Source organism: Schistocerca cancellata, chromosome 12, assembly GCF_023864275.1.
Source record: "Schistocerca cancellata isolate TAMUIC-IGC-003103 chromosome 12, iqSchCanc2.1, whole genome shotgun sequence".
In the NCBI taxonomy this organism is placed as follows: domain Eukaryota; kingdom Metazoa; phylum Arthropoda; class Insecta; order Orthoptera; family Acrididae; genus Schistocerca; species Schistocerca cancellata.
In genome coordinates this window covers 105,128,384-105,141,293 of record NC_064637.1, presented here as the reverse complement: position 1 = coordinate 105,141,293, position 12,910 = coordinate 105,128,384, and the positions used below count along the sequence as shown (strand labels likewise).

The window sequence follows — 12,910 nt, the reverse complement described above, 5'->3', positions numbered from 1 at the left end:
TAGCATTATGGGACTTAACATCTGAGATCATCAGTCCCCTAGAACTTAGAAGTACTTAAACGTAACGAACCTAAGGACATCACACACATCCATGCCCGAGGCAGGATTCGAACCTGCGACAGTAGCGAATCAAGAATTTTCGAATATAACCTCAATCACTGAAAATTCCAGTTTTGCTATAAATACCGTTTATTCACTCAGTTTCTAGATGATTCACCGCTTCTGGCTTTTATGGGCATCCAGTAAGACACTGACCGCATACACAAAGAAAGCAACCATTGGGAGGTAACGCCAGATAGGTATGCAACACATCTAACTTACAAGTAACACGGGTATAGCGTTAGCTAATCATAGCTAGTAGGAAAACTGCCTCAGACTACGTATGGTAGGCTATAGCAGCCTACGGTAGTTTACAACTCTAGGTAGAAGGCTCCTCGCAGTGCCGAAGCAGCCTGCAGCGGGTGGGATCAACATTCCCTGCCCTCCGTTCTGTTTTGCCTCTGGCGGTGGAGGTCTCTGGGGACCGCTAATGACGCGCCCTTGTGTGGTGCGCTGCGCTGTGGAGACCACTTTCACCATGCGACCTCACGTCGGAACTAGACTCTACAGCTACTACTACACTGAGGAGACAGAAGTCATGGGATATCTCCTAATATCGTGTGGGATCATCTTTTGCCCGCTGTACTGTAACAACTCGACGTAGCATGGACTCAACAAGTTGTTAGAACTATTGAGTCATACTGCCTCTATAGCTATCCATAATTGCGAAAGCATTGCCAGTGCAGGATTTTGTGCACGAACTGACCTTTCGATTATGTCCCATAAATGTTCGGTGGGATTCATGATGGGCGATCTGGGTGGCCAAATCATTCGCTCGAATTGTCCAGAACGTTCTTCAAACCAGCCGCAAAAAATTGTCGCCCGGCCACGTGGCACACCGTCATCCATAAAAATTATATCGTTGCTTGGGAACAAATGGTCTCCGAGTACCCGAAAGTAACAATTCCCAGTCAGTAACCAATTTTACCAGAGGACCCATTCAAGTCCACGTGAATACACCCAACACCACTATGGAGGCACCACCAACTTGCACAGTGTCTCTTTTGACAACCCGGGTCCGTAACTTCGTGGGGTCTGCGCCACACCGAACCCTACCGTCAGCTCCTACCGACTGAAATCGGGACTCTTATGACCAGGCTACGGTTTTCCAGCCGTCTAGAGTGCAATCGATACCGTCACGATCCCAGGAGAGGCTTGAACGCTAACCACTCGGCTGCCGGCGCTTCATGGTAAAAATGGCCACGCACAGGTATATATTTGACGACCGAAATTATCTTGCGATTTTCTCAATACCGCTTGAGAAGTACGCGCTAATGATTACAAATTTTGTTGTCCTCGTGGAGTACTGCGAGTGTACGAAGTTTGCAGTAAATCCGCGTTCCAAACGTCGTGGCCTCCCCTTGTTAGTTCTACTTAAACCTAACTAACCGAAGGACATCACACACATCCGTGCCCGAGGCAGGATTGGAACCTGCGACAGTAGCGGTCGCGCAGTTCCGGACTGTAGCGCCTAAAACCGCTCGGCCACAGCTGTCAGCAAAAGTGAACAACTAGTTTCACTGGGACATATACTTTTCAACCACTCATCATTTCATGCGATATACTTGAATGGATTCGCGTTTTTCCTAGACAAAGTCCCTCATCTCGAAACTTCCGTGAACTCATAATGCCTAAAAAACTTACGAGTGGTAAACATCAAGGAAAAATGGGCCTAAAATTTAAGTTTTGTGTCACAAGTATATACTTTCCGTAACACTGTTAAAAGCAGTAGTACAAAGTCAAATTTACCTTACAGTTCAAAATTGCTCTGAGAACTATGGGACTTAACATCTGAGGTCATCAGTCCCCTAGAACTTAGAACTACTTAAACCTAACTAACCTAAGGACATCACACACATTCATGCCCGAGGCAGGATTCGAACCTGCGACCGTAGCGGTCGCGCGGGTCCAGACTGAAGTGCCTAGAACCGCTCGGCCACTACTGCCGGCTACCTTATAGTAACACAGATAAACACTTTCACTGTCAATGGTCTCTACATTGTCACTACAGGGGGTTCCGAAACTATTCGTTCAAATTAATACAGGACGTAGAATTCAGTAAACAAATGTATTTAGTTACAGTGCGTATGACCGCTGACGGCAGTTTCTGATGCTTTTGTTGATTTACACAGAAGGTAGTTTAGCACACTAATTACAGCAGTGGCGCTCATGTGAGCTGCTCGAATGCGCACATTTTGGCAGTGTATGCGCCCAGTGCGTCGTCTCCGTTCGATAGTTCCTGGCACGTCCGCAATGGTCGTCTCCTGTTTCTTTTAGAGCCACGGCAAGGGATCTGGTCTGCTTAAGAGATCTTTGCTGTGTATGTTTCGGCGCATCACCTATCCTATCCTCTCGGGTCTGCTGGGTCGCCTGCCGATTTGTGCCTTGGCCTGACTTGGAACCTCTCTGTTATTTTATTGCAATTTTCAGGTTATGGTGTGCCTCGGAACGACTTTCAATGTAAATTATTAATATTTAATGTTTTCAGGAATTGTGGCAACGGCCTTGCCGCAGTGGATCACCGAAGTTAAGCGTTGTCGGGCGTGGCCGGCACTTGCATGGGTGACCATCCAGCCGCCATACGCTATTGCCATTTTTCGGGGTGCGCTCAGCCTCGTGATGCCAATTGGGCAGCTTCTCGACCGAATAGTAGCGGCTTCGGTCAAGAATACCATCATAACGACCTGGAGAGCGGTGTGCTGACCCCACGCCCCTTCTATCCGCATCCTCAACTGAGGATGACACGGCGGTCGGATGGTCCCGGTAAGCCACTCGTGGCCTGAAGATGGAGTGCTTTTTTCAGGAATTGTATTTTAAAAAAAAATACGTATCTAAATTCTTACACTTCTGCTGTTTCACATTTAATGACTTTTTTTGAGGGTGAAAGCTCAAGTTTATTCTTTAATGTGTCCGTTTAGTTGAACCTTGTAATGTTGATTAATAAATTGTTTTAAAGAGAACCTGATAACAAATGATGTTCAATAGTTTTACCGAGCGAGGTGGCGCAGTGGTTAGCACACAGGACCCGCATTCGGGAGGACGATGTTTCAATCTCGCGTCCCGATATCCTGATATAGGTTTTCCGTGATTTCCCTAAATCGCTACAGGCGAATGCTGGGATGGTTCCTTTGAAAGGGCACGCTGGCCGAAGTAGCCGAGCGGTTCTAGGCGCTACAGTCGCAGGTTCGACTCCTGCCTCGGGCATGGATGTGTGTGAAGTTCTTAGGTTAGTTAGGTGTAAGTAGTTCTAAGTTCTAGGGGACTGATGACCTCAGATGTTAAGTCCTATAGTGCTCATAGCCATTTGAAACATTTTTTGAAAGGGTATGGCCGAATTCCTTCCCCGTCCTTCCCTAATCCGATGAGACCGATGACCTCGGTATTTGGTCTCTTCCCCCAAACAACCCCCAACCCTGGTTGATGTCTTCCTAAGATATAAGCACTTGTTGCCAGTGTCACCCCCAGTCCACCCACAAACTTAATCGTGTATTCTTCCTGCTACACGGTACATGCAGAATAAAGAAAATTTGGTTATTCGATATCGTGGTTGCGGTTGCAACTTTAGTGGCCAGCAGTGTAAAGTAGGTTGTCTAGGCGTTACGCAACGGATCGGACCCGATAGCTAGCACGACGGCCCGTTATGGCAGACGCCGAAGAGGGTGCGTGGTGTTCTCGTTTTTAAAGGTCGCAGGACACCAGCGGTGTGCCACACACGTACGAGGGCAGTTCAATAAGTAATGCAACACATTTTTTTTCTCGGCCAATTTTGGTTGAAAAAACCGGAAATTTCTTGTGGAATATTTTCAAACATTCCCGCTTCGTCTCGTATAGTTTCATTGACTTCCGACAGGTGGCAGCGCTGTACGGAGCTGTTAAAATGGCGTCTGTAACGGATGTGCGTTGCAAACAACGGGCAGTGATCGAGTTTCTTTTGGCGGAAAACCAGGGCATCTCAGATATTCATAGGCGCTTGCAGAATGTCTACGGTGATCTGGCAGTGGACAAAAGCACGGTGAGTCGTTGGGCAAAGAGTGTGTCATCATCGCCGCAAGGTCAAGACAGTCTTGTCTGATCTCCCGCGTGCGGGCCGGCCGTGCACAGCTGTGACTCCTGCAATGGCGGAGCGTGCGAACACACTCATTCGAGATGATCGACGGATCGCCATCAAACAACTCAGTGCTCAACTTGACATCTCTGTTGGTAGTGCTGTCACAATTGTTCACCAGTTGCCATATTCAAAGGTTTGTTCCCGCTGGGTCCCTCGTTGTCTAACCGAACACCATGAAGAGCAAGGGAGAACCATCTGTGCGGAATTGCTTGCTCGTCATGTGGCTGAGGGTGACAATTTCTTGTCAAAGATTGTTACAGGCGATGAAACATGGGTTCATCACTTCGAACCTGAAACAAAACGGCAATCAATGGAATGGCGCCACACCCACTCCCCTACCAAGAAAAAGTTTAAAGCCATACCCTCAGCCGGTAAAGTCACGGTTACAGTCTTCTGGGACGCTGAAGGGGTTATTCTGTTCGATGTCCTTCCCCATGGTCAAACGATCAACTCTGAAGTGTATTGTGCTACTCTTCAGAAATTGAAGAAACGACTTCAGCGTGTTCGTAGGCACAAAAATCTGAACGAACTTCTCCTTCTTGATGACAACGCAGGCCCTCACACAAGTCTTCGCACCCGAGAGGAGCTCACAAAACTTCAGTGGACTGTTCTTCCTCGTGCACCCTACAGCCCCGATCTCGCACCGTCGAATTTCCATATGTTTGGCCCAATGAAGGACGCAATCCGTGGGAGGCACTACGCGGATGAAGAAGAAGTTATTGATGCAGTACGACGTTGGCTCCGACATCGACCAGTGGAATGGTACCGTGCAGGCATACAGGCCCTCATTTCAAGGTGGCGTAAGGCCGTAGCATTGAATGGAGATTACGTTGAAAAATAGTGTTGTGTAGCTAAAAGATTGGGGAATAACCTGGTGTATTTCAATGCTGAATAAAACAACCCCTGTTTCAGAAAAAAAATGTGTTGCATTACTTATTGAACTGCCCTCGTATATCGCCCACGTCGAACAGTGACAGCGTTATGTTGCGTTATGTTGCACACTTTGTGGGCAGGTGTGAAAGAGTTATGTGCATCGCTACGGAAACTGGAAATAAATCTGGAGGGGCAATTAAGATCAGGGAGAAGAAATGAAAATACTGGGGTTTGTCAAAGACACTGTAATTGTGTCAGGCGCAGCACAAGACGGGGAAGAGCAGTTGAATAAACTGAATAGTGCCTGGAAAGGGTTTTAAGACGATCAACAACAAAAGTAAAACAAGGGTAGTGCATTGTAGTGGAATTACAATGAGGTGACAAAAGTCACGGGGTACCTCCTAATATCGCGTCAGAGCGGCTTTTGCCCGGCATTGTGCAGTAACTAGACGAGGGGACCTGGGAGGTGCATCTAGTTACGAGCTCCCACTTCGCCAGCTTATAGTGTGGGTAGACACCTATCACACCTTAAAATTGTAGGTGCCAATGCGGCCTCGTTTTTGAAATATTACCTGCTAAGGTTTGGGCAGCTCTTAATATACAGAAAAGTTACACTATTGTGGCAGCTGAGCTAGTAGCCGAGTGTCAAGTGAGCGACCCTGGTTCGAGACCCGTCTATACTACTTTTGTTTCCGTTTTTTCAGATGTCTGCTTTAATTTATAATTAATCATGAAAATTCCGCAAGGAATTGATTAAAAATAATTACAAGTCTCTATAAATCAAAATTACACATTGAATGTCAAATTTTGTTTCAATCTTTCGCGTTTTTTTTATTTTAACAGTATTCCATAACGTTAATGGAGTGGCGTTGCCTGCGGGCTTGAGAGAATACAGATGCGATTGCAACGAAAATGAATGTGCATTCCTACAATGTTCGTGGTGTCGAAAGTACAAATGTTTTGATTGTTTTTATAACAAGTATCATCCGTCGGAATGTACTCGTCACAATATGGGAAATATCGATTAACTTTCCATTAAATGAAACGTATTTTTAATCCCTCATTCTTTGGTATTTTTTAGATGTTCCCTACCTCAACGAAACAAAATTAAAAATACAACGAAAAAATTGAATAATGAAGTATTTCAAGAGATTACATTACGGTTAATTTCCTGTTTTAGGAATTTAGGAAACTGACCGAGTAAAAAACTACTTTGTTGTTGTTGTTGTTGTTGTTGTTGTTGTTTGTGGTGGTGGTCTTCAGTCCTGAGACTGGTTTGATGCAGCTCTCCATGCTACTCTATCCTGTGCAAGCTGCTTCATCTCCCAGTACCTACTGCAACCTACATCCTTCTGAATCTGCTTACTGTATTCATCTCTTTGTCTCCCTCTACGATTTTTACCATCCACACTGCCCTTCAATACTAAATTGGTGATCCCTTGGTGCCTCAGAACATGTCCTACCAACCGATCCCTTCTTCTAGTCAATTTGTGCCACAAACTCCTCTTCTCCCCAATTCTATGCAATACCTCCTCATCAGTTATATGATCTACCCATCTAATCTTCAGCATTCTTCTGTAGCACCACATTTCGAAAGCTTCTATTCTCTTCTTGTCCAAACTAGTTAAATCGTCCATGTTACACTTCCATACATGACTACGTTCCGTACAAATACTTTAAGAAACGACTTCCTGACAAATCTATACTCGATGTTAACAAATTTCTCTTCTTCAGAAACGCTTTCGTTGCCATTGCCAGTCTACATTTGATATCCTCTCTACTTCGACCATCATCAGTTATTTTGCTCCCCAAATAGCGAAACTCCTTTACTACTTTAAGTGTCTCATTTCCTAATCTAATTCGCGCAGCATCACTCGATTTAATTCGACTACATTCCATTACCCTCGTTTTGCTTTTGATGATGTTCATCTTATATCCTCCTTTCAAGACACTGTCCATTCCGTTCAGCTGCTCTTCCAGCTCCTCAAAGTTTTTATTTCTTCTCCGTGGATTTTAATTCCTACTCCGAATTTTTGTTTTGTTTCCTTTACTGCCTGCTCAATATACAGATTGAATAACATCGGGGATAGGCTACAATCCTATCTCACTCCGTTCTCAACCACTGCTTGCTTTTCATGCCCCTCGACTCTTATAACTGCAGTCTGTTTTCTGTACAAATTGTAAATAGCCTTTCGCTCCCTGTATTTGACCCCTGTCACCTTCAGAATTTGAAAGAAAATATTCCAGTCAACATTGTCAAAAACTTTCTCTAAGTCTACAAATGCTATAAACGTAAGTTTGCCTTTCCTTAATCTATTTTCTAAGATAAGCTGTAGGGTCAGTATTGCCTCACATGTTCCAACATTTCTACGGAATCCAAACTGATCTTCCCCGAAGTCGGCTTACACCAGTTTTTCCATTCGTCTGTAAAGAATTCGCTTTAGTATTTTGCATCCGTGGCTTATTAAAGTGATTGTTCGGTAATTTTTACATCTGTCAACACCTGCTTTCTTTGGGATTGGAATTATTATGTTGTTCTTGAAGTCTGAGGGTATTTCGCCTGTTTCATATATCTTGCTCACCAAATGGTAGAGTTTTGTTAGGCGTCACGATTAACGACATTATTACGATACGCACTTATCTGCTGCGGAATATTCGAACAAGCATAGTTTTATACTTAAGAGCACTTAGAAATCTAATCTTCGATGGTAGATTTTCTTTGAGAACTGCGACGTACTGCTTTAGGAAACTGACTGAGGAAAAAACTGCTTGTAGACTTTGATACATGCCGTAATCTACGCCTTTGTGTCCGGGAGAAATACGTCGTCTTTTCCAGAGATGTTTTTCAGTTACACATTCAAATGGAGTACACGAAACTATACGATCCTAGCAGCATCGAGATTGAAACTTCCTGGCAGATTAAAACTGTGTGCCGGACCGAGACTCGAACTCGGGACCTTTGCCTTTCGCGGGCAAGTGCTCTACCAACTGAGCTACCCAAGCACGACTGACGCCCCGTTTCACATCAGCGCACACTCCGCTGCAGAGTGAAAATCTCATTCTAGCATCGAGATTGTATGCAAGTACGAAGATCGTCGAGGACGACCAGACTGTGAAGTTCCCTGGTAAGTAGACAACACATGCGCTGACCTGCCACACTCCTGGAAGAGGCCGTGCGAGATGGAGGTGAGGCTGTCGTTGAGCCGCGCCGTCGGCCGCCCCTCCAGCCACAGCAGCAGGTTCTCCAGCAGCATGAACGCCACGAAGTAGGGCCACGCCTGCAACACAGCACGACGCAACACGCCCGTCACTCCACTGCGGCCGCTCCGAAGAATCACACACTGCGACAGCAGCTCTGTGTCACATCGCTCTCTTAACATCTACATCTACATTTATACTCCGCAAGCCACCCAACGGTGTGTGGCGGAGGGCACTTTACGTGCCACTGTGATTACCTCCCTTTCCGGTTCCAGTCGCGTATGGTTCGCGGGAAGAACGACTGTCGGAAATCCTCCGTGCGCGCTCGAATCTCTCTTACATTCGTGATCTCCTCGGGAGGTATAAGTAGGGGGAAGCAATATATTCGATACCTCATCCAGAAACGCACCTTCTCGAAACCTGGCGAGCAAGCTACACAGCGATGCAGAGCGCCTCTCTTGCAGAGTCTGCCACTTGAGTTTGCTAAACATCTCCGTAACGCTATCACGCTTACCAAATAACCCTGTGACGAAACGCGCCGCTCTTCTTTGGATCTTCTCTATCTCCAACGTCAACCCGATCTGGTACGGATCCCAAACTGATGAGCAATACTCAAGTATAGGTCGAACGAGTGTTTTGTAAGCCACCTCCTTTGTTGATGGACTACATTTTCTAAGGACTCTCCCAATGAATCTCAACCTGGTACCCGCCTTACCAACAATTAATTTTATATGATTATTCCACTTCAAATCGTTCCGTACGCATACTACCAGATATTTTACAGAAGTTACTGCTACCAGTGTTTGTTGCGCTATCATATAATCATACAATAAAGGATCCTTCTTTCTATGTATTCGCAATACATTACATTTGTCTATGTTAAGGGTCAGTTGCCATTCCCTGCACCAAGTGCCTATCCGCTGCAGATCTTCCTGCATTTCGCAGCTATTTTCTAATGCTGCAATTTCTCTGTTTACTACAGCATCATCCGCGAAAAGTCGCATGGAACTTCCGACACTATCTACTAGGTCATTTATATATATTTTCGCACCATACAGATATCTTATCTAAATCATTTTGCAAGGAAATTGCGTTAGTGAAGAACCGATTTACGCTGGAGAAACATTTGTTGAATTTTGGCCACCAGATGCGTATCTGGAGCTGTGAATGTAAGAAAGACGTGTAGAAATGTTTCCATATGTAATGGATCAGGGATGGTACGCGGGCAGCACAGGTCAAACAACTGAGAAAGGCATCATGTCGATATTATTATTAAACTGCCGCTTACACAATTTGTTCAATATGAGCGCTGGAGACGTCGACGAGATGGTGTACAACGCCAGACTGGCGACTGGTGGCCAAAAGTGGAACTGAATTTTCTTTCCAGTATAGATCTGTTCTGGAACACTTGAGCATACCTACCACGTTTCTCTGCCATACGATAATTCGAACCCACACTGGACCTCCAGAGTAGCTGCACCTTACTAAAACCACGTGGAAGTGTGTTTACATATTTACTTTCCATGACTAAGCCGATTAGGTAATGGCTGGACTTCCGAAATTCTGATGTAAGTAATGTACACGATGGAAGAAATCAAACTGGATCAGAAAACTTGTCATGCAAATTAAGTTAGGGAACCCAAGTTACATCATTCATGCCGAGGCAGACGATGTAAGTTGTGCTGTTTACCTTAACGTGCGGGTTCGTTTTCTGACCCAGTTTTATTTTGTCCATCGTGTGTGACATTCGTGTACATACAAATAATGATTCTCACGTCTTTTATTATGCCTGAGGGTGGGCTAGTATTTGATTGAAACTCGTAGCCCTAGTACAGTGACGCATAGCTACCGTGCCAATTCATGATTTATCAAAATTATTTTATACCTATCGATCACCGCCACCTTCATATCGTCTGCTTCTGTTGACAAAAAAAAAATGGTTAAAATGGCTCTGAGCACTATGGGACTTAACTTCTGAAGCCATAAGTCCCCTAGACTTAGAACTACTTAAACCTAACTAACCTAAGGACATCACACAAATCCATGCCCGAGGCAGGATTCGAACCTGGGACCGTAGCTGTCGCGCGGTCCGAGACTGTACTTCTGTTGACACCGAACACTTCACGAGCACAGGCCATGCCATGTCTATAGTAACTAGTTGCATCCAATATTCCACTAGGACGCTGGACAGTGAGTGAGCGTATTGTAATTTTTAACTAATTCACAACTGGGTGATTTTATTGCTGTTTGGGATTAAAGGAAGACATGGAATATTTCAGAGGCATGCTGCTAGATTTGTCACTCGTTCGTTCAGTCAACGTAGGAGTATTATAGAAATGCTCCGTGAACTCGTAAGGAATGCCTCGTGGGAAGGCGAAGTTCTTCTCGCGAAGCAGTATTTAGGAAATTTAGAGAACCGGTATTGGCAGCTGGCTCCAGAACGATTCTGCTGGCAAGAAGACACGATGGGTGCTCAGCAAGCAATGCAACACTTTTTTCTCAACCAATTTTTCATGAAGTCCCGATAGATGGTTCCGCTAAATGCAGGCTTCAAAATGAGATCTGTAACGGGGGCGCGTCCTTAGCAGAGAGCTGTCATTGAGTTCCTTTTGTCGGAAACCTCAGTTTCGCAAATATTCATAGGCGCTTGCAGAAAGTCTCCAGAGATCAGGCAGTGAAAGTTTGTAACGGGAATTTCCGAACACCCAGTATAAAGTGCTTTATTTGTGGAGAAAAGGATCCAGTCTGTGACTTTCTGGAGGGGTGGTGAGACAGGGAGGTTTATGAAATGTAGATTCCTTACAATGTTTTTAACGCCTTTCAGAGCTTTTGCACTAGTAGAAAAGTTCTATCGTACCATTTCTCAAAATCTGCAGTTCTGTTTCTCTCTCGTTTTACCGGTACCTCTGATGGAAAGCAGCGCAGATTTTCAGATGTGCTACGATAGAAATTTCTTTTTTTTTTACCGGTACAAAACTCATAATAACACTTCTAAATGCTCTGAAAAGCGTTACAAACGTTATAAGACAATCTGAAGAATACGCCATCTTTACCACAGAACAGTCTCACACGATATCTTACACTACTGGCCATTAAAATTGCTACACCACGAAGATGACGTGCTACAGACGCGACATTTAACCGACAGGGAGAAGATGCTATGATATGCAAATGATTAGCTTTTCAGAGCATTCACGCAAGGTTGGCGTCGTGGCGACACCTACAACGTGCTGACATGAGGAAAGTTTCCAAGCGATTTCTCATATAGAAACAGCAGTTGACAGGCGTTGCCTGGTGAAACGTTGTTGTGATACCTCGTGTAAGGAGGAGAAATGCGTACCATCACGAATGGCAAAACTTCAATTTTTCGGATAAATCCAGGTTCTGTTTACAGCATCATGATGGTCGCATCCGTCTTTGGCGACATCGCGGTGAATGCACATTGGAAGCGTCTATTCGTTATCGCCATACTGGCGTATCAACCTGCGTGATGGTATGGGGTGCCATCGGTTACACGTCTCAGTCACCTCTTGTTCGCATTGACGGCACTTTGAACAGTGGACGTTACATTTCAGATGTGTTACGACCCGTGATTCTACCCTTCACTCGATCCCTACGAAACCCTACCTTTCAGCAGGATAATGCACGACCGCATGTTGCAGGTCCTGTACGGGCATTTCTGGATAGAGAAAATGTTCGACTGCTGCCCTGGCCAGCACATTCTCCACATCTCTCACCAATTGCAAACCTCTAGTCAGTGGTGGGCGAGCAATGGTGGGCGAGCAACTGGCTCGTCACAATACGCCAGTCACTACTCTTGATGAACTGTGGTATCGTGTTGAAGCTGCATGAGCAGCTGTACCTGTACACGCCATCCAAGGTCTGTTTGACTCAATGCCCAGACGTATCAAGGCCGTTATTACGGCCAGAGGTGGTTGTTCTGGGTACTGATTTCTCAGGACCTATGCCCCCAAATTGCGTGAAAATGTAATCACATGTCATTTCTAGTATAATATATTTGTCCAATGAATACCCGTTTATCATCTGCATTTCTTCTTGGTGTAGCAATTTTAATGGCCAGTAGTGTATTTAGTTTCTACATTCGGTTTTATAATTTCTTGTTTAATGAAAAATTCAGTTATACAGCTTCAGTTTTGGCGACTTGTTTATCATATAGCATTTCAGTAATTACAACACTTCTGTTGTTTAGCAACACAGACACAACAGTATAAGTATTAGCACTTCAGTTTACTCTAGTATCTGTACACAAAAATCAAACGTAGAAATAGTACGGCTTTCCTCTCCAGCAGGCTTCAGTAAGAGACAACAAGTTGACGAGTTGTTGTTGCAGCAGCGCCGCCATTCAGACTCGTCCCACCCGCTGAAGCCCAGCGTAAAGGAAGGAAGCCGGTGCAGCGGCGCCTTGACTTCTAGTGTATGCAACCCTCAACGCTAGACTCGCACCGGCTCCTACCCTGGCCCCCGGCGCACACCCGTGGCTGCAGGGAGCCACGCCGGAGCGGCTGCACGCGCACCGAGGCGGCTGTGTGGAATTTCAGCCCGCCTCCTGCTGCTTACGTAAGGACCCGCCCTGCTGCGGTTGCGTAAGCTGTCCTGTGCTGTCCCGTGTTG

At 45.3% G+C, this 12,910-nt stretch overlaps 1 protein-coding gene across 1 annotated transcript in view; it reads right to left on the bottom strand.

The window, feature by feature from the left end:
• The window catches only part of LOC126109600 (alkylglycerol monooxygenase-like), a 202,645-nt gene that overhangs the window by 91,470 nt on the left and 98,265 nt on the right, over positions 1–12,910 (bottom strand). Inside the window, exon 2 of the mRNA XM_049914642.1 lies at positions 8,231–8,358. Coding sequence (XP_049770599.1) covers positions 8,231–8,358 — 128 coding nt within the window. The remainder of the gene's footprint in view (positions 1–8,230; positions 8,359–12,910) is intronic.